The sequence below is a fragment of the Gorilla gorilla genome, chromosome 4 (genome assembly GCF_029281585.2).
Source record: "Gorilla gorilla gorilla isolate KB3781 chromosome 4, NHGRI_mGorGor1-v2.1_pri, whole genome shotgun sequence".
Taxonomy (NCBI): domain Eukaryota; kingdom Metazoa; phylum Chordata; class Mammalia; order Primates; family Hominidae; genus Gorilla; species Gorilla gorilla.
The window spans coordinates 61,164,225-61,186,711 of record NC_073228.2 but is presented as its reverse complement, the minus strand read 5'-3'; the positions used below and the strand labels follow the sequence as shown (position 1 = coordinate 61,186,711).

The 22,487-nt window shown below is 41.3% G+C and overlaps 1 protein-coding gene across 3 annotated transcripts in view; it reads right to left on the bottom strand.

Moving 5' to 3' along the window:
• The window catches only part of ATAD5 (ATPase family AAA domain containing 5), a 67,620-nt gene that overhangs the window by 6,829 nt on the left and 38,304 nt on the right, over window positions 1-22,487 (bottom strand). For 2 of the 3 annotated variants that reach the window (XM_019026910.4, XM_055388564.2), the window contains exons 15-20: window positions 16,200-16,376; window positions 15,207-15,340; window positions 14,660-14,753; window positions 13,275-13,339; window positions 5,421-5,601; window positions 51-232 (exon numbers count right to left, since the gene is read on the bottom strand). In XM_019026910.4, the coding sequence (XP_018882455.3) occupies window positions 51-232; window positions 5,421-5,601; window positions 13,275-13,339; window positions 14,660-14,753; window positions 15,207-15,340; window positions 16,200-16,376 (833 nt within the window). The remainder of the gene's footprint in view (window positions 1-50; window positions 233-5,420; window positions 5,602-13,274; window positions 13,340-14,659; window positions 14,754-15,206; window positions 15,341-16,199; window positions 16,377-22,487) is intronic. The other variant, XM_055388567.2, reaches the window with a different exon arrangement.

The window sequence follows — 22,487 nt, the reverse complement described above, 5'->3', positions numbered from 1 at the left end:
ATATGAAAAGGAATATAAATTCAACATTGCAAAACAGACATTGAAAATACCTTTAAAAATGAAAATAAGTCTTCAGATGGGGAAAAAATGTTCTTAAGGCCAAACAAGGTCTCAGCACAGCCACTGTCACATTTTGGAAGGTCTACACGTTTCTTTTTAGTATTTTTAGGGTAAATTTTGTTATCAAGGCCATGTTCAGAGCAAACTAGTTGTACATTTCTGCTATTTCCACCTACAAAATAAAAGAAAATCTTAGCTCTATATATATATTAAACAAATTGTATCAAACAATTATTTAAAGCCTGAGATCCTTTGACATCTTCTGGACAAATACCCCCATTTAGTTCTCCACATATGTGTTTAATTCATTAAGAGTACAATATAAGCATTATTCTCTTTTTTTTTTTTTTTAAAGACAGTATCACTCTATCACCCAGGCTGAATTGCAGTGGTGCAATTTCAGCTCACTGAAACCTCCACCTCCTGGGTTCAAGCGATTTTCCTGCCTCAGCCTCCCGAGTAGCTGGGATTACAGGCACACGCCACCACACCCGGCTACTTTTTGTATTTTTAGTAGAGACAGGGTTTCACCATGTTGGCCAGGCTGATCTCGAACTCTTGACCTCGAGTGATCCGCCCCCCCTCGACCTCCCAAAGTGCTGGGATTACACGCGTGAGCCACTGCGCCTGGCCATAAGCATTATTTCTACCAAGAGATAAATTAAGTGAGGTGATGGTGGGGGACTTTCAAAGCCATCCAACAGAAAAAGTGCAAGGACTGTGAGCAGGCAAGTCACAGAAGAAAAATAAATACCTAATATTAATTTCAGGCCAGGTGAGGTGGCTCACGCCTGTAATCCCAGCACTTTGGGAGGCTGAGGCAGGTGGATCACTTGAGTTCAGGAGTTCGAGACCATCCTGGGCAAGTTCGAGACCATCCTGGGCAACATGGTGAAACCTTGTCTCTATTCAAAATACAAAAATTAGCCAGGCGTGGTGACGCATGCCTGTAGCCCCCGCTATTAGGGAGGCTGAAGCAGGAGAATAGCTTGAACCTGGGAGGCGGAGGTTGCAGTGAGCCGAGATCACGCCACTGCACTCCAGCCTCAGCAACAGAGCAAGACTCCAACTCAAAGGGGGAAGAAAAAAGAAACAGTAATTTCAGCCGGGTGCACTGGCTCACACCTGTAATCCCAGCACTTTGGGAGGCCAAGGCGGGTGGATCACCTGAGGTCAGGAGTTCGAGACCAGCCTGGCCAACATGGCGAAACCCCATCTCTACTAAAAATATAAAAAATTAGCTGGGCATAGTGGTGTGTGCCTGTAATCCCAGCTACTTGGGAGGCTGAGGCAGGAGAATCACTTGAACCCGGGAGGCAGAGGCTGCAGTGAGCTAAGATCACGCCACTGTACTCTGGCCTGGGCGACTGAGTGAGGCTCCGTCTCAAATAATAATAATAATAATTTCAAAGACCTAATAAAAAGATATGCAATTTCACCACTAAGCATGGAAATGTAATTTTAAAATAAGATACTGTACATGTTTCACTTTTTAAATTGGCAAAATTAAAAGAATTATAATGTAGTTCTGTCAGCAGTACACATAAAAAAACCATCATATACTATTCATGGGAGCATAAGTTGGTACAATTATCATCAGAGGGCAGTCTGACAACAACTATCAAAATGTAAAGTATATACACCGTTTGTGACCCAGCAGTCATACTTCTAGAATTCTCTCCATCAATATTACAGACATTTTCAAGGACATATGTATAAAGATATTCACTGTATTTTAATGACAAATTGAAGATAATGTAAATCTCTGTAAGTAACGGTTAAATTACGGTACATCCATTCTATTCTATAGAAAAGCATGCAGCTGTGAAAGACAGTGGGATAGGATCGTATGTGCTAACAATAAACTTAAAAATAACTAACAACATATATAATACTGGTTAATTTTGCTAAATAAGTATGTGTCTTTATGTTACATGCATAAAGGTCTAACTGTGGCTACTTTCAAGAAGTAGGGGAATATTGTTTTATGTATCTGTTTTTTTTTTTAAGGGCAGGGATGAAATGTATATAAAAAAAGATTTTTAAGAAGAGAAACTGGCCCCAGCCAAGTGCTGTGGCTCATGCCTGTAATCCCAGCACTTTGGGAGGCTGAGGCAGGCGGATCACAAAGTCAGGAGATCGGGACCATCCTGGCTAACTCAGTGAAACCCCGTCTCTACTAAAAATGCAAAAAATTAGCTGTGCGTGGTGGTACACGCCTGTAGACCCAATTACTTGGGAGGCTGAGGCAGGAGAATCCCTTGAACCCAGGAGGCAGAGGTTGCAGCAAACCGAGATCGTGCCACTGCACTCCAGCCTGGGTGACAGAGCCAGATTCCATCTCAAAAAAAAAAAAAAAAAAAGAGAAATTATGCTGTACTTATTTTGTTATTTTGTGTCTTCTAAAGTTTCTTGCTGTAACAATTTATATCTAGTGGTATATCAAAAAGTTATTAACTAATTTGTTACACCAGGATATTTTCCATGTGTTATGTATTATATTTACTTTTGAGAAATGGTTAAAGCTATGGGCTTACACTGAATAGAATATATAGGCGTATCTACTTTGAAAAAGAATAATATGAAGCTGGGTGAGGTGGCTCATGTCTATAATCCCAGCACTTTGGGAGCCCAAGGGGGGCAGATCACTTGAGCCCAGGAGCTCAATACCAGGCTGGGCAACATAGTGAGATCCCCGTCTCTACAAAAAATAAAAAAAGTTAGCTGTGGTGGTACACGCCTGTGGTTCCAGCTACTCAGGAGGCTCAGGGCGGAAGACGGCTCGAGTCCAGGAGATTAAGCTGGAGTGAGCCATGCTGCATTGCCACTGCACTCCAGCCTGGGCAACAGAATGAGACACTGTCTCAAAAAAAAAAAAAAAAAAAAAAAGAAAAGAAAAGAAAAAGAATACGTTAAAATGTTAAACTCATTAAAAGAAAAAACTGATAAGGATAAATATTACATAATTTCACCTTGGTTTCCTTGAAATATTTGTGTATTTACCAGAATAGGATCTGTAACTACAGAACCGTGACTATGGAGCATGGAAACCAAACTAAAACTTCTTCAGACAAGGAACCATGTCTTAACCATGTAAACACAAGACCTGGCATGGAGAAGGTACTCACCTGAATTAGGTAACAATGATGATTGAAAAAAAATAAGAAATAAAAGCATTTCTGAAATAATAAAGTATTTAGGAAAGACAGAATTTAAAGACTCCTGAAGCTAAAAGTGATTGTACATTATAGTTACATAAGAATACTATATATCTATATATATATACTCATGTAGAAAAATTAATGTTTTTAGTAAGTGAAAAAGTTGTTAAATAATAATTATAGTATCATTTGTTTATAAGTACTATGTTGTAAGTACTTATATATGTTAATACATGTATAAGTAACAGTTTGAAAATTTAAGAGTCAAATTTCTGGGGAGGAAGCTGAACACAGTGGCCTTCTCAGGAGGCTAGGACAGGAGTATCGCTTGAGCCCAGGAGTTCAGGGCTATGCATTATGATCCTGCCCATGAATAGTCACTATACTCCAGCCTGGGCAATATAGCAAGACCCTACCTCAAAAAAAAAAAAAAAAAAGAAGAAAAACTTTTGAAGAGGAAAGGGGGAACAGGGTGGGAGGTTTTTGTGTGTGTTTTTTAATTTGTTTTTTTTTTTTGAGACAGAGTCTCACTCTGTCGCCCAGGTTGGAATGCAGTGGTGCGATCTTGGCTCACTGCAGCCTCCGCCTCCTGGGTTCAAGCAATTCTCCTGCCTCAGCCTCCCAAGTAGCTACAGGCATGTGCTGCCAAACCCGGCTAATTTCTGTATTTTTAGTAGAGATGGGGTTTCACCATGTTGGCCAGGAAGGTCTTGATCTCCTGACCTCATGATCTAACCGCCTCGGCCTTCCAAAGTGCTGGGATTACAGGCGTGAGCCACCGCACCCAGCCTATGTGTGTTTTTTTAAAATTAAACAATGAGATCATCTTAAAAGCTCAACTACAAAAGAATAAGTAACTTATAGATTAGTTCAGATCTCTCCTTTTTTAGGTGAAAAAACAGGCTCAAAAAGGTAAAGTGAATTTTGGAGCTTATATATTAATTGTAAAGAGTAGCATAGCCAGGAAAAAAATCCAACTTTCTAGATCCAGTTTAATTCTATTTACTCACATTGACTGCAAAAATTTTTTTTTAGTCAGAGTCTCACTCTGTCACCCAGGCTGGAGTGCAGTGGCGTGATCTTGGCTCACTGCAGCCTCGATCTCCCAGATTCTAGCGATCCTCATATCTCTGCCTCCCAAGTAGCTAGGACCACAGGCACGCACCACCATGCCCAGCCAATTTTTTGTAGAGATGGGGTTTCGCCATGTTGCCCAGGCTGGTCTCAAACTCCTGAGCTCAAGGAATCCATGCCCCTTGGCCTCCCAAAGTGCTGGGATTACAGTTGTGAGACACTGTGCCAGGCCAAAACGTTTTATGAACAAAGTTGGCATGTGCATATTTATTTTGAAGATTAATATAACAAGTTGCTTAAAATTTTTATAATCTTTCAACTATTCTAGCATAGCACAGAGTTTAATTTAAAAAAAAATTTTTTTAGGGCCAAGTACGGTGGCTCACGCCTCTAATCCCAGTACTTTGGGAGGCCGAGGCAAGTGGATCACGAGGTCAGGAGTTCGAGACCAGCCTAGCCAACATAATGAAACCCCATCTCTACTAAAAAGACAAAAAAAATTAGCCGGGCGTGATGGTGGGGGCCTGTAATCCCAGCTACTCGGGAGGCTGAGGCAGGAGAATTGCTTGAACCTGGGAGACAGAGGTTGCAGTGAGCCGAGATCACACCACTGCACTCTAGCCCAGGCAACAGTGCGAGACTCCATCTCAAAAAATATAAATAAATAATTTTTTCTTTTTTTAGAGATAAGGTATTGCTCTATTGTCTGGGCCGGAGTGCAGTGGCATAATCATAGCTCACTGCAGCCTCAAACTCTTCGGATCATGTGATCCTCCTACCTCAGCCTCCCGGGTAGCCAGTATTACAGGCACATGGCCACCCTGCGCAGCTAATTTTTGCAAATTTTTTTTGTAGAGACAGGGGTCTCGCTTTCTTGCGCAGGCTGGTTTTGAACTCCTGGCTTCAAGTGATCCTCCCACCTTGGCCTCCCATAAATTTTCTTGTAGAGACAGGGGTCTCACTATGTTCAGCAGACTGATCTGGACCTCCTGGCCTCAAGAGATCCTCCCACCTCACTCCCCCAAAGTGCTGGGATTACAGGCATGAGCCACTGCACCCAGCCATAGCACAGATTTTTAAATAGGGTCCCATAATAGAAATTTCTTTAATAACAAATCAACTTACGATAAAGGGTTAATGGTCGTTCTTCTAAAACTCCACCTCCACTTCTAATCCAGAATTGTAAGTAAAGGATACTTTTTCTGATATCACAAGTATTTGCAGTTAACAAGGTTACAAAGTCTTTTACATCAGTTCTAAAATTCTCAGTTAAGCAAATCATTTGTAGGTAGCTGGCAACATTTAGCTTCAAAACAGAGAGAGAAATGTGGTTAACTGCGGAGTTCAAATAGATACAGCAATAATACATACAAATAGTATCTAAAAGTGAGACAAATTTTGCTAAAATTCACATTATCTTAAATGCTCTTCTTGAGGATGAAACTGCTTTAAAAATATAAGGGAATATACTACTAAATTAAAAGCATTTACATGTATTTCTTTTATTAACTGTATATTGTGCAAGACAGCAAGGAAACTTTTATAGGAGATTCTCCAACCTGAACACTGAAGGCAGTTTTATAAACCTTGATAAAACCCCTTAGGATTAAGTAACAGTATAGCTTGATAGAATATCTTACAACAAAATTATAAATATGAATACTATAACACTGAAAAATACACAATTTTTTAAAAACCAGGTTAGAAATTGCACTAATGAGTGCATAAAGCTAATTAATTTTTTTTTTTGTTTGGTAGAGATCAGGGTCTCACTATATTGCCCAGGCTGGTCTCAAACTCCTGGCATCAAGCAGTCTTCCTGCCTTAGCCTTCCAAAGTGCTAGGATTATAGGCATGACCCACTGTGCCTCGCCAAGAAATTGAGAGAGGCTGAGGCAAGGGGATCACCTGAGGTCAGGAGTTTGAGACCAGCCTGCCCAACATGGTGATACCCCATCTCTAATCCCAGCTACTCGGGAGGCTGAAGCAGGAGAATCGCTTGAACCTGGGAGGTGGAGGTTACAGTGAACCAAGATCACACCATTGCACTCCAGCCTTGGCGACGGAGCAAGACTCTGTCTCAAAAATAAATAAATAAATAAATAAAATAATTCAATTTATCAAAGATTTTCCCACAAAGAAAACTCATAAATTCACTGATGAAGTATATCAAATACCAAAAAATAAAGAATATCAACCCTATACAAACTCTTAGAAAAAAAGAGAAGGAAACATTTCTCAACTCTTTTTGAGGGCAGCTTAACCTTAATACTTAAAGCTAACAAAGACAATTCTTAAAAAAAAAAAAGAAAAAAGTTACAAAGTAGTATTCCTCAAGAAAATAAACATATAAATCCTTAATAAATTAATCACAAATCTAATCCGTCAATATATAAAGTGGATAATACATCATGACCAAGGGGGGTTTATCATTAGAAAATCAGTCAGTATAATTCACCATAGAGATAGATAAAAGTAGAAAAATACGATTTCAACACATGCAAAAGAAGCTGTTGATAAAATCCAACACCTACTCTTGATAAAAATTCTAAGAAAATTGGAATAGCCTGGGGGCCAAGGCTCACGCATGTAATCCCAGCACTTTGGGAGGCCGAGGCGGGAGTTCAAGACCAGCCTGACCAACATGGCAAAACCCCATCTCTACTAAAAATACAAAAAATTAGCCAGGCATGGTGGCACTTGCCTATAATCCCAGCTACTCGGGAGGCTGAGACAGGAGAATCGCTCAAACCCGGGAGGTGGAGGTTGCAGTGAGCCGAAATCACCCCACTGCACTCCAGCCTGGGCGACAAGAGCGAACTCCATCTCAAACAAAAAAAAAAAAAAAAGAAAGTTGGAATAAAAGAAATTTCCTTAATCTGATAAAAAGAAGGTATGAAAAGCCTATAGCTAACTTTGTATTCAACAGTAAAATAGTAAACACTTTCCATCTAAGATCAAGCACAAGCTAAGGATATCCATTGTTACCACTTCTACTTAACATATTGAAGGTCCTACCCAATGAAATAAGGCAACAAAAAGAAATAAAAGGCAGAAAAAACAAAGGAAAGAAAACTGTCTCTGTTTGCAGATAACATGATTGAGTACATAGAAAAACCTAAGAAACTGACAGTTGTGGTGGCTCATGCTTGTAATCCCAGCACTTTGGGAGGCCAAGGTTGGGGGATCACCTGAAGCTAGGAGTTTGAAGTTACAGTGAGTTATGATCACACCACTGCCCTCCAACCTAGGTGACAGAGAGACCCTGTTTCTAATAAAAATTTAAAAAATAGAAAAAAAGCAAAGAAAAACCTAAGAAACCAACAAAATAACTACTATAACTAATAAGAGAATTTAGCAACGACAAAGGAAAAGAACATCTAGAATCTACAGCAGTACTGTCCATTAGAAATATAAGGCAAGGGCAGCTGGGCGCGGTGGCTCACGCCTGTAATCCCAGCACTCTGGGAGGCAAAGGCGGGTGGATCACAAGGTCAGGAGATCCAGACCATCCTGGCTAACACGGTGAAACCCCGTCTCTACTAAAAATACAAAAAATTAGCCGGGCGTGGTGGTGGGCACCTGTAGTCCCAGCTACTCGGGAGGCTGAGGCAGGAGAATGGTGTGAACCCAGGAGGCGGAGCTTGCAGTGAGCCGAGATTGCACCACTGCACTCCAGCCTGGGCGACACAGCAAGACTCTGTCTCAAAAAAAAAAAAAGAAAAAGAAATATAAGGAAAGGGGCAGGTGCGGTGGCTCACGTCTGTAATCCCAGCATTTTGGGAGGCCGAGGCAGGCAGATCACTTGAGGTCAGGAGTTCGAGACCAGCCTGGCCAACATGGTGAAACCCCATATCTACTAAAAATACAAAAATTAGCAGGGCATGGTGGCACGTGCCTGTAGTCCCAGCTACTCGGGAGGCTGAGGCAAGAGAATTGCTTGAACCCGGGAGGCAGAGGTTGCAGTGAGCTGAGATCATGCCACTGCACTCCAGCCCAGGTGACAGAGCAAGACTACATCTCGAAAAAAAAAAAAAGAAAAGAAATATAATGCAAGTAAAACACTGTAAGCTATATACATACTACGACTTAGATGAACCTTGAGGATGTTATGCTAAGTGAAATAAGCCAGTCACAGCCTGGCACGATGGCTCATGCCTGTAATCCGAGCACTTTGGGAGGCTGAGGCAGGAGAATCGCTGGAACCCAAAGGCAGAGGTTGCATGACTAAGATCGTGCCACTGCACTCCAGCCTGGCAACAGAGGGAGACTCCATCTCAAAAAAAAAAAGCCGGTCACAACAAGCCAAATCAGTATGATTCCATTTATATCTAGCATAGTCAAATTCATATAAACAAAGTAGAATGGTAGTTGCCAGCAACTACTGGACAGGAGGAAACAGGGAGTTTCATTTAACAAGCGTAGAATTTCAGTTTTGCAAGAGCAATGTGAATATACTTAACACTACTCAACTGTACACTGTTATGTGTTCTTTACCAAAAGCAAATTTTTTAATACAAAAATTTAAAAAACCAAGCCATATATGTAATTTAAATTGTCTAGGAGTCACATTAAAAAATTAAAGAAACAAGTAAAATTAATTTTAGGGCCAGATGTGGGGGCTTACACCTCTAATCCCAGCACTTTGGGAGGCCGAGACGGGCGGATCACGAGGTCAGGAGATCGAAACCATTCTGGCTAACATGGTGAAACCCCATCTCTACTAAAAAATACAAAAAAAATTAGCCGGGCATGGTGGCAGGTGCCTGTAGTCCCAGTTACTCGGGAGGCTGAGGCAGGAGAACAGCATGAACCTGGGAGGTGGAGCTTGCAGTGAGCCAGTGATTGCGCCAGTGCACTCCAGCCTGGGCAACAGAGCGAGACTCCATCTCAAAAAATAATAATAATAATAATTAATTTTACTACATTTCTTTTACAACAATATATCCAAATATTGCAAAATGTAACCAATATAAAAATTAGTGAGATGTGTTACATTCCTATTTTTTGCACTGAGTCCTCAAAATCTGGTGTTAGCCAGGCACTGTGGCTCATGCATGTAATACCAGCACTTCGGGAGGCTGAGGCAGGAGTATTACTTGAGCTCAGGAATTCAGGACCAGTCTGAGCAATATAGTGAGACCTCATCTCTACAAAAAAATTTTTTTTAATTAGCTGAGCGTGGTGGCACATGCCTATGGTCCCAGCTACTCAGGAGGCTGAGAGGGGAGGACTGCTTGAGCCCAGGAGGCAGAGGTTGCAGTGAGCTGAGACTGAGCCACTACACTCCAGCCTAGGAGATAGAGACCGTATCTCAAAAAAAAAAAAAAAAAAAAAATCTGGTGTTTGTATTACACTTTAGCACAAAGTAGAGATGGGGTCTAGCCACATTTTAAAAATATATAATAAGCCATATTTAGATATAATTCATATACTATACAATTCACCCACTTAACATGTAAAATTCAATGGTTTTAGTATATTTATAGAGTTTTGCACCCATTACCACTATCTAATTACAAAGCATTTTCATCATCCCCAAAAGAAACCCCAGACCAATCAGCAGTCACTCCCTATTTCTACCTAGCTCCTCTAGCCTTAGGCAGCTATGAATCCACTTTCTGTCTCTATAAATGTGCCTATTCTGGACATTTCATACAATTATTATCATACAAAATGTGATCTTTTATTAACTGTAGACTAGCCACATTTTAAAAGCTCAATAGCTTCATTTGGGTAGTGGAGACCATATTAGCATATAGCTGAAAGCCAACAGTGAAGGTAAAATGAAATAATATACTTGGTTAATTCAAAAGACTGCAGAAAAGGAAGAATGAAGAATTGTCTAGACAAATTGTTTTTTTTTTTCTTTTTCTTCCAGAGTCTCACTCTGTTGCCCAAGCTGGAGTGCTGTGGCACAATCTTGGCTTCCTGCAACCTCTGCCTCCCAGGCTCAAGCAATCCTCTTGCCTCAGCCTCCCAAGTAGCTGGGACTACAGGCATATGCCACTGCACCCAGTGAATTTTTTTTCTTTTTACATCCAGCTAATTTTTGTGCTTTTTGTAGAGACAGGATTTCGCCAATGTTGCCCAGGCTGGTCTTGAACTTCTGGGCTCAAGGGATCCACCCACCTTGGCCTCCAAAAGTGCTAGGATTATAGGCATAAGCCACAGCCCCCAGCCTGTTTAGACAATTTTTTTTTTTCAGACGGAGTTTCGCTCTTGTTGCCCAGGCTGGAGTGCAATGGCGCGATCTCGGCTCACCGCAACCTCTGCCTCCCAGGTTCAAGCAATTCTCCTGCCTCAGCCTCCCGAGTAGCTGGGATTACAGGCATGCACCACCACGCCCAGCTAATTTTGTATTTTTAGTAGACACGGGGTTTCTCAATGTTGAGGCTCATCTCAAACTCCTGACCTCAGGTGATCCGCCCACCTCAGCCTCCCAAAGTGCTGGGATTACAGGCGTGAGCCACTGCGCCCGGCCTAGACAAATTTTTAAAAATATTCAATTATGTGTTATTTAAAAGAAACAATTTTTTTTGGGGGGGGGGGGGGACAGGGTCTTGCTCTGTCACCAAGCTGGAGTGCAGTGGTATGATCTTGGCTCACTGCAACCTCTGCCTCCCATACTCAAGTGATCCTCCCACCTCAATCTCCCAAGTAGCTGGGACTACAGGTGTGCGCTACCACATCCAGCTAATTTTTTTAATTTTTTGTAGAGACAGGGTTTCACCACATTTCCCAGGCTGGTCTCAAACTCCTGGACTCAAGTGATCCGCCTGCCTCTGCCTCCCAAAGTGCTGGGATTACAGGTGTGAGCCACTGCCTCCAGCTAAGAAACACAATTTAAAAGTAAGAACAGGGTCGGGCGCGGTGGCTCACGCCTGTAATCCCAGCTCTTTAAGAGGCCGAGGTGGGTGGATTACTTGAGGTCAAGAGTTCAAAGCCAGCCTGGCCAACATGGCGAAATCCCATCTCTACTAAAAATACAAAAAAAATAAGCCAGGCATGGTGGTGTGCGTCTCCAATACCAATTACTAGGGAGGCTGAGGTGGGAGAATTGCTTGAACCCAGGAGTTGGAGGTTGTAGTGAGCCAAGATCGTGCCACCGTACTCCAGCCTGGGCAACAGGGCAATTGTGCCACTACACTCCAGCTTGGGTAACAGAGTGAGACCTCACCTAAAAAAATAAAATAACCCATACAGTAAAATTGACCTGACCACAATTATCTCACTGCAGCCTGGAACTGTTGGCCTCAAGCAATCCTCTAACCTCAGCCTCCCAAAGTGCTGGGATTACAAGTATGAGCCACCATGCCCAGCAACTCAATGTTAATTTTAAAAACTTTTTTTTTTTTAGAAGAATGAAAAACAAAAAAGAAAAAGGAAAAAATAAGAAAAAAAGACATATACACAAAAACACTTTCTTTTCAAAGGTTAAAAAAGTGCCTTGTTCATCATCGTAAGAAAAAAAAAAGGTGGCTATTTCTGGTGGAAAAGGGGATTCTTACTAGAAAGGGTCCATGAGAACTTTAGGAGGTAATGGAAATGCTCTATATTCTGATCTGCATAATGATGACACTGATTTTTACATATGTTATATGTACAAAATATATTCATTAGGTTATTCATGTAAGGGCATTTTAACTCCATTTAAATTTTACCTCAGAAAAGCACTTTTACTAGGCAAAAAACCTAGTGAACATTGAAGCCTAGTAAAAATTATTTTAAATTTAAGAAAAAACATTTTTAAAGCAAAAAAAAGAGAAATAATCAGAAGTTTCCTAAAACTTAAAAATTTTAACATATTCCTTGGAAACCACATTTAAATTATAGCTCTTTTTTCTTTTTTTTTTTTTTTTTGAGATGTAGTTTCACTCTTGTTGCCCAGGCTGGAGTGCAATAGCACGATCTAGGCTCACCACAACCTCCATCTCCCAAATTCAAGCGATTCTCCTGCCACAGCCTCCCAAGTAGCTGGGATTACAGGCATGCGCCACCACGCCCAGCTAATTTTGTATTTTTAATAGAGATGGGGTTTTACCATGTTGGTCAGGCTGGTCTCAAACTCCCGACCTCAGGTGACCCACCCTACCTGGCCTCCCAAAGTGCTGGGATTACAGGCGTGAGCCACCACGCCCGGCCAGGTATTTATTTTTTTTGAGACAGAGTCTTGCTCTATCATCCAGGCTGGAATGCAGTGGTACAATCACAGCTCACTGCAGCCATGGCCTCGACCTCCTGGGCTCAAGCAATTGTCCCACCTCAGCCTCCTGAGTAGGTAGGACTACAGGCATGTGCCACCACACCTAGCTAATTTTTTGTATTTTTGTGTAGAGACAGGGTTTTGCCATGTTGCCCAAGCTAGTCTCAAACTCCAGAGCTCAAGCAATCTGCCCTCCTCAGCCTCCCAAAGTGCTGGGATTACAGGCATGAGCAACTGTGCCTGGCCTTATTGATTGATTGATTGATTGACCAGGCTAGAGTACAGTGGCACAATTTCAGCTCACTGTAACATCCACCTCCTGGCTCAAGTGATCTTCCTGCCTCAGCCTCCCAAGTAGCTGGGAGTACAGGCATGATACCACACCTGGCTAAATTATAGCTGTATTGGGCCGGGCGCAGTGGCTCACGCCTGTAATCCCAGCACTTTGGGAGGCCGAGGCGGGCGGATCACGAGGTCAGGAGATCAAGACCATCCTGGCTAAAATGGTGAAACTCCGTCTCTACTAAAAATACAAAAAATTAGCCGGGCGTGGTGGCAGGCACCTGTAGTCCCAGCTACTTCGGAGGCTGAGGCAGGAGAATGGCGTGAACCCGCGAGGCGGAGCTTGCAGTGAGCCAAGCACTCCAGCCTGGGCGACAGAGCAAGACTCCGTCTCAAAAAAAAAAAAAAAAAAATTATAGCTGTATTTAATAATAAACTACTTTTACATGATGGTGATATGTAATTTGTGGCTATCAAAATTTAAAACTTACCAGGGAAGGAGTACTGAACTTGATTTCTTCAAAGCAGCCATCAAACATTAAACTAAATGTTGGGTCTACACACACACACAAAAAAAAAAAAAAAAAAAAAATTCTTAAACACTAAGACCAATAAATAACTTTTTCAAGTTATACTTTTGTATGAAAATATTCAGCACCCGCCTCCCCACCACTGCCTAGTGCTGTGGTGCAGTCATAGCTCACTGCAGCCTCAAACTCCTGGGCTCAAGTGATCCTCTGCCTCAGCTTCCCAAGCAGCTAGGATTATAAGCTCAAGCTGCCATGCCCAGATAATTTTTAAGTTTTTTTGTAGAGATGGGGGTCTCACTATAGTGCCCAGGCTGATCTCAAAACTCCCAGGTTCAAGTGCCCACCTTAGCCTCCCAAAGTGCTGGGATTAAAGGCATGAGCCACCACACCTGGCCAACTATGATCTTTGAATAAAACTACCAGCTGGGCACAGTGCCTCATGCCTATAATCCCAGCACTTTGGGAGGCCGAGGCAGGTGGATCACATGAGGTCAGGAGTTCGAGACCAGCCTGACCAATATGGTGAAACCCTGTCTCTACTAATAATACAAAAATTAGCTGGGCGTGGTGGTGTGTGCCTGTAGTCCCAGCTACTCAGGAGGCTGAGACAGGAGGATCACTTGAACTCAGGAGGCAGAGGTTGCAGTGAGCCAAGATGGTACCATTGCACTCCAGCCTGGGCAACAGAGTGAGACTCTGTCTCCAAAAAAAAAAAAAAAAAACCCACCACCTAACTTCTGATTAATAAGATTTTTCTCAATATTTTAAGAGTACAATCACTACCAAATGGGCATTAATTTGTAAGCAGAGACTAGCCTCATGAATATTTATAATTGGAAAAATATTAGAAAATTATTATAGTATTTCCAATTTTTTGAAAAAGAAATTGAATGAGTTTTTAAAATGAAACATTCTGTGATAATTCTTTAGAAGATGGATCAATTCTATTAGGCTGATGATAGCTAAATATACAATAATTCATAAGAAAGTGTTATCAGGGGCAAAAGAGTGGCTAAGTTCAGGATTAAGGAACAGCAGAAAGGTTGGGTTCCATAAAAAATCCTGACCACTAAATCAGATTTAGTGATCTGATTATAGGTATGATAAGGACACCAGGAGAAGAATCTAGTATTTTCCCTACCAAAATACCATTACTAGATCTCTTATTTGCATTCTAGAGATTGTTCTCCAATTCCTAAATATCTAATACCCAACATAGTAACCCAAAGTAGTATCAATTTTAAAAAAGTAATTGCTATTTGTGAGTTAATTATAATTACTCCAGTCTGCAGATGAACTACAGATTTGAGTAACTGTTTAACTGAAGTAAAATCATTGTTACCTACCACTTGTAGTAAGGATTACAGGTCGTTTAGTTGTTGCCATGAATGTTTTGATTGCATTCAAAAACCCAGCATCTTCATCAAAAATTACATCAACCTACAGTTTATTAGAATATTAATATATTAATACACTTACTAATATCAGTTATGTATACATAGTAAATATTCTATGTCTGTTAGAGACAAAATTTATGAATTTATGAAGTGTGAATTCAGCTCATGTTGAAAGTTTATGTCATACACTATAATGAATTTTAAAATTATCAACTATCAAATGTTAAAAACAAACGCAGCCACCTATAACTAGACAGATATGAATCAGAATAATTTATACAATCATTTAACAATAATTAGCAGCCGTGAATTACATTAATCATCTTCCTGAAAAATTATTCTAGAGTGGACAGTTTAATTTGCTTTAATTTCAAATAGATACACATATTCCTGACCTCCTTAGCTATTTTACAATTCTTTATAAGAAAACATACAGTATTCTTTAAAGTAAGTCTTTATCATGAGCTCTCACAAATGTATACTTCTATAAGCCTACCTCCTCAAAAAGAATAAGAGATGTTGCATTTTTTCTGCTGGGTTCTTCAGCTCCAACGTCTTTGACATTTGAATTAGTTGCATTTGTAGATTTAGTCTGAGTAATTTGTTTCTGTTCAAAAGAATTTTTTATTCCTGCATAAATACAATATTAATATTTTAGGTAAAATCAACTTTTGCTAAGACATTGGATATGTCCACAGAATAAGCTCAAACTGAAATCCATTATCAAAACTGAAACAGGACGGGCACGGTGGCTCATGCCTGTAATCCCAGCACTTTGGGAGGCCGAGGCAAGTGGATCACCTGAGGTCAAGGGTTTGAGACCAACATGACGAAATCCCAACTCTACTAAAAATACAAAAATTAGTTGGGTGTGGTGGCACACACCTGTAATCTCAGCTACATGGGAGGCTGAGGCAGGAGAATCACTTGAACCCAGGAGGTGGAGGTTGCAGTGAGCCAAGATGGCGCCACTGCATTCCAGCCTGGATGAAAGAGTGAGACTGTCTCAAACAAACAAAAACTGAAACAAGCTGGGCGTGGTGGCTCATATCTGTAATCCCAGCACTTTGGGATGCTAAGGTGGGTGGATCACTTGAGGTCAGGAGTTCAAAACCAGTCTGACCAATATGGCAAAACCCCGTCTCTACTAAAAATACAAAAATTAGCTGGGAGTGGTGGTGTGCACCAGTAATCCCAGCCACTCGGGAGGCTGAGGCAGAAGAATTGCTTGAACCCAGGAGGAGGAGGTTGCAGTGAGCCAAAATTGTGCCACTGCACTCCAGCTTGGCCTGGCAATAGAGCAAGACTCTGTCTCAAAAAAAAAAAAAAAAAAAAATGGAAACAAAATATTAACACTTCTACATGTAGAACCTTTAGTGTAGCTGAGATTTAATAAATAGCAACAGGAACTCGTAAAATGTGTTCACATTTTTAGGTATAAGGGTCATTATTATTAAAAAATATAAAATTTGTCAATTTAATGTCTTACCTTTATTATTTTCCAGAAGCATTCCTATTTCTTCATTATTTTTAGGTTTGGGAGATACTTTAAAATAATTTGCCAAGGTTTTGGGAGGAAGCGCTCGCTTTGGTCCACTACTTTTTGGTGATTGTGGAGGAACTTTTCTTGGTGATGTAACAACTTTCTTAGGGGAGCTTATTTTTTCTGCCCAAAAACAAATTGCACTTAAAGATAAATATTCTAAAAATCATACAGGTAGCAAGATAGTTAGCCACATTCTGTATTTCTACTCTTAACAGTTAAAAATCAAAGACACAGAAATTTTCTTTCATTCTTAAAAATACTATGTACATTCAAATATTACTATATTTATTTATTCTACCAGTACAGAAGGTTAAGCCAGTCATTTATTTATTTTATTTTATTTTATTTTTTTGAGACAGGGTCTCGCTCTGTCGCCCAGGCTGGAGTGAAGTGGCGTGATCTCGGCTCACTACAAGCTCCACCTCCTGGGTTCACGCCATTCTCCTGCCTCAGCCTCCCGAGTAGCTGGGACTACAGGTACTCGCCACCACGCCCAGCTAATTTTTCGTATATTTAGTAGAGACGGGGTTTCACCGTGTTAGCCAGGATGGTCTCGATCTCCTGACCTCGTGATCTACCTGCCTCGGCCTCCCAAAGTGCTCGGATTACAGGCATGAGCCACCGCACACGGCCAAGCCAGTCATTTAGAAAAGACACTCTACTCCAAAGAAACACACATTTTTTTTTTTTTTTTTTGAGTCAGGGTCTCACTTTGTCCCCCAGGCTGGAGTGAAGTGGTATGATCTCAGCTCACTGCAGTTTCCACCTCCCAGGCTCAAGTGATCCTCCTGCCCAGCCCCTCAAGTAGCTGGGACTACAGGAGCACACCACCACGCCTGGCTAATCGTTTGTATTTTTAGTAGAGATGGGTTTTGCCATGTTGTCCAGGCTGGTCTCAAACTCCTGAGCTCAAGCGATCCGCCTGCCTCAGCCTCCTAAAGTGCTAGGATTACAAGCGTGGGCCCCTGTACCCAGCCAGAAATACATATTCTTACAACAAATACTGTTCACAGTCCCTCTGTTCATTTTTTTCTACACCTGCTTAAAGAAAGAAGAGGGTGGAGGGAAAATAACAGTATACACTGAGCACATTACAGAACTTTGTTGTTCAACTTTAATTTAGACCTGCAGTAAATTAATATTGCAAGCCAATAAAATGTATTTTTAGAGATGCTTTGGAAGATAGATACGAAGTTAAAAAATAAATAGTTCACCTCTATTCTCCAAAAGCCCCACGGCATTTTTCCACAGAATATATCCTCTCTTCCCCTCTAGGTACCTGGATTTAGTCCTTACAAATCCTAATTACTGTATGACCTCAGAACAGGATCTTCCTCACATACCACCTCATGATCACAGTTCCATATCTGTGTCCTATTCTTTTTTTCTACCCTCTATCTCCATAGATCTTATCATAGCCCTTGTATATTAGAGGTGTTCAATAAGCTTACTGAAAATCTCGAGGTTAAAAAAGCTGTCACAGACATGACCATCATTTCAAAAATATAGAACATTTCAACACCACAGGTAAGAGATGCAATATCTTAAAATATAAAAATATTTGGCAGGGCACAGTGGCTCACGCCTGTAATCTCAGCACTTTGGGGGGCCAAGGCAGGCAGATCACAAGGTCAGAAGTTTGAGACCAGCCTGGCCAACATGGTGAAACCCTGTCTCTACTAAAAATACAAAAATTAGCTGGGCATGGTGGCAGGTGCCTGTAATCCCAGCTACTCGGGAGGCTGAGGCAGGAGAATCACTTGAACCCGGGAGGTGGAGGTTGCAGTGAGCCGAGATCGCTCCACTGCACTGCTACCTGGGCGACAGACCAAGACTCCATCTCAAATAAATAAATAAATAAATGTTGAACAGATATCAATTTATAAAAAACACCATTTTTTCCTCTTTTTTTTTTTTTTTTTTTCTTTTGAGATGGAGTCTCGCTCTGTCACCAGGCTGGAGTGCAGTGACACAATCTCAGCTCACTGCAACCTCTGCCTTCCGGGTTCAACTAATTCTCCTGCCTCAGCCTCCCGAGTAGCTGGGATTACAAGCACACGCCACCATGCCCAGCTAATTTTTGTATTTTTAGTAGAGATGGGATTTCAACATATTGGCCAGGATGGTCTCAATCTCCTGACCTCGTGATCCGCCCACCTCAGCCTCCCAAAGTGCTGGGATTACAGGCATGAGCCACCGTGCCTGGCCTTTGTCCTTATTTTTCTTATTTTGATATAGACCAAGGACTGCTTGATCATGTATGAATACCAGTCCAAAGACTGGTTTTATTTATTTATTTTTTTCTGAGACGGAGTCTCACACTGTCGCCCAGGCTGGAGTGCAGTGGCACAATCCCAGCTCACTGTAACCTCCACCTCCCAAGTTCAAGCAATTCTCCTGCCTCAGTCTCCCAAGTAGCTGGGATTACAGGTGTGCACCACCACACCTGGCTAATTTTTCTATTTTTAGTAGAGACAGCATTTCACCATGTTGGCCAGGCTGGTCTTAAACTCCTGACCTTGTGATCCACCTGCCTCAGCCTCCCATAGTGCTGGGATTACAGGCATGACCCACTGTACCTGGCCCAAAGACTGGTTTTAAAAATACACGCTTAGCCAAGTGCAGTGGCTCATACCTGCAATCCCAGCACTCTGGGAGGCTAAAGCAGGAGGATCATCTGAGCCCAGGAGTTCAAGTTTGCAATGAGCTATGATTGCATCACTGCAATCCAACCTTGGCAACAGAGGAAGACCCCCTCTTTTCAAAAAAAAAAAAAAGGCAATTTTTATTTTAAGATACTCTGTGAGTAGCTGGCTAAACTATATCAATATATTCTTTCTAAAAAAATTGGCCAGGCACAGTGGCTCACACCTGTAATCCCAGCACTTCAAGAATCCAAAGCAGATGGATCACCTGAGGTTAGGAGTTCGAGACCAGCCTAGCCAACATGGTGAAACCCTGTCTCTACTAAAAACACAAATATTAGCCAGGCATGGTGGCGCACACCTGTAGTCTCAGCTACTCGGGAGGCTGAGGCATGAGAATCACTTGAACCCGGGAGACGGAGGTTGCAGTGAGCCAAGATCACGCCACTGCACTCCAGCCTCGTGACAGAGCAAGACTCCGTCTCAAAAAAAAAAAAGAAATTTCACACCAAAAGAACTACCATCTTGCAGAAACAGCTAACTGTAGGTCTGGGACATCCTGACATGCCAGAAAGCAAGTAAAATATCAACTATTGCTGGGGTAATGTCAAAAGGACACAAACCAATTAAAATAGTTCCTTGCTAGTCAAAGATGGAAAAATATGAGCACCAAAAGAAAATAAGATGGGATTCTGCTTCTAGTCAAGGTATAGAACTGGCACTGGATTTATCCTCCCATCATAAATAAGAACAAGAAAACTGGACATAATATATGAAATAACACTTTTCAAGACTTTTGTCATGATGCAACAATGGACAGTAATCTCTGAGATACAAAAAACAAATAAGGTGAACACTAGGATTGCCCAGCCTATTGCCCTGAGAAAATTTCCATAGTGAGGGGAAAGTCAATCCATGTTTTCTGAGTTGAGACTGCACTAGAAACCTGAGGAGGTTGGCTGGGTGCGGTAGCTCATGCCTGTAATCCCAGCACTCTGGGAGACCGAGGTGGGCGGATCACAAGGTCAGGAATTTGAGACCAGCCTGGCCAACATAGTGAAACCCTGTCTCTACTAAAAATACAAAAAAATTAGCCGTGCGTGATGGCGAGCGCCTGTAATCCCAGCTACTTAAAGAGGCTGAGGCAGGAAGATCACTTGAACCTGGGAGGCAGAGCTTGCAGTGCGCCAAGATCGCACCACTGCACTCTAGCCCAGGCAACAGTGTGAGACTCCGTCTCAAAAAAAGAAAAAAAAAAAGAAAAAAGAAAAAAAAAGAAAAAGAAACCTGAGGAGGCCAAGCAGACAGAGATGTGGGGAAGAATACAGAAGAAACAGCTGGGCAAAGCTCTGGAAATTTGCAGAGTCCCCCTCAAGTCTAAAATTGAGTACTCATCAGTGAAAGATCAGAGGAAACAATCTCTGAGGCTCACAGAGAGCTGTGAATGATTCGTCTTCCCATCAGGTAGACTGGCAAACATAACTAATGGAATATTGAAGCACTCAGAAAGGTTTTGCCTAAGGAGTGGGGCAAAATTAGCCCTAGACTAAATGCTGCTACTGTTTTGCCTACTACAGTTTAAAAGACCTGAAAAAGCTGGGCGTGGTGACGGCTCACACTTGTAATCCTAGCACTACGGGAGGCCAAGGCAGGAAGATTGCTGGAGGCCAGGAGTTTGAGACTAGCCTGACAACACAGCAAGACCCCCTCTACAAAAAAAATTTCTTTTAATTAGCTGAGTGCGGTGGTCTGTAGTCCTAGCTACTCAAAAGGCTAAGGTTGGGGAATTGCCCAAGCCCACTTCGAGGTGGCAGGGAACCATAATCGTGCCACTCCACTCCAGCCTTGGCAACAGATTGAGACTGTCTCAAAAACAAACACATACACAAGACCTGAAGATAAACTTTTCCCAACTAACTTAACCACATCACAGAAGAAAGTTAACGAACAGTTATAGGTACAAAAAGTGCAGGATTGATAAATTTAAAAAAAAAAAGAACAGTCAGGAATACATAAATATCCAGCACCCAAGAAGGCAAACTGTACAAAGTCTGACATGCAATCAGAATTATCAGGCATCCAAAGAATCAGAAAAATACAATCCATAATGAAAGAGGGAATAATCAATCAATTGAAAAAACAACTCAGAAATGACACAGATGGGCCAGGCGTGGTAGCTGATGCCTGTAATCCCAGCACTTTGGGAGGCCATGGCGGGTGGATCACCTGAGGTCAGGAGTTTGAGACCAGCCTGGCCAATATGGTCAAACCCTGTCTCTATTAAAAATACAAAAACATTAGCCGGGCGTGGTGGTGGTTGCCTATAATCCCAGCTACTCGGGAGGCTGAGGCAGGAGAACTGCTTGAACCTGGGAGGCGGAGGTTGCAGCAAGCCAAGATTGTGCCACTGCACTCCAGCCTGGGCGACAAGAGCGAGACTCCGTTTCAAAAAAACAAAAATTACACAGATGATAGAATTAATAACCAAGACCATTAAAACAGTTGTTATAACTGTATTCCATATGTTCAAAAACCTACAGGAAAGACTGGGCACATGGTAAGTAGAAACACAGAAGATATAAAAAGGACCCAAATCAAACTTCTAGAAATGAAAACTATACTTATAGCAGTGACAGCATACTAGATACTACAGAAAAGATGTGTAAACTTGAATAAATAGTAATAGTAACTAGCCAAACTGAAACAAAAAGAGGAAAAAGACTGAAAAATTGAACAAAGCATCAGTGTGCCAGGAGACAATTTCAAGTGGTCTAAAATACCTATAATAATAACTCGAGTTGCCAAAGGAAATGGGGAGGACAGAAAAAATATTTTAAGAAATACTGGTTGAAATTTTATCAACTTTGATCTTCCCAACTATAAACTCATATATGCAAGAAACTCAACAAATCCCAAGCACAAGAAACATGAAGAGAAGTACACCAAGGCACATCATAATCAAATTACTTAAAACCAGTGAGAAAATCTCCAAAGCAACAAAGAAATAATAAACACAAAGAGGTGAAACATATTATATATATAAAAATCCATGAGTTCATAATAATACTTAAAAAATTAAACTACACAAAAACTCACTGGTCAACTATCAAGGTTGCTAGGACACCATCACTCTAAGTACTAATAAATAAAGGAATGAATGAAGCATTTCTGGTGCCTATAAACTGTATTCCAAAGCATCCAAAGAGTTGATGAGGAATAGTGCTTCCTTTTAAAATTCTAATAAATGCAAAAAAGAGAATTATAAAATTATCATTTTGTAATCTACAAGGGATAATCTGCTATGATGTCCTAGGAAGTACACAGGCCACCTGTATATGTATGCCAGACCCAGAACAGAACCTGAATCTAATAAAGCCCATAGATCTAACTGCCAGTTTACAAGAAATATAGGGAAGAGGACTATACTAACTGACACCATGAGGATATAATCAGCAGACAAATCCATAATGTGAAAAATTTCATGACAAATGACTCAGATTCTTCAACAAATTAACGACATGAAAAGAAAGGTGAGTGAATTGTTAGCGAGATTAAAAGAAAGTTAAGAGAACTAAATCAAATGTAA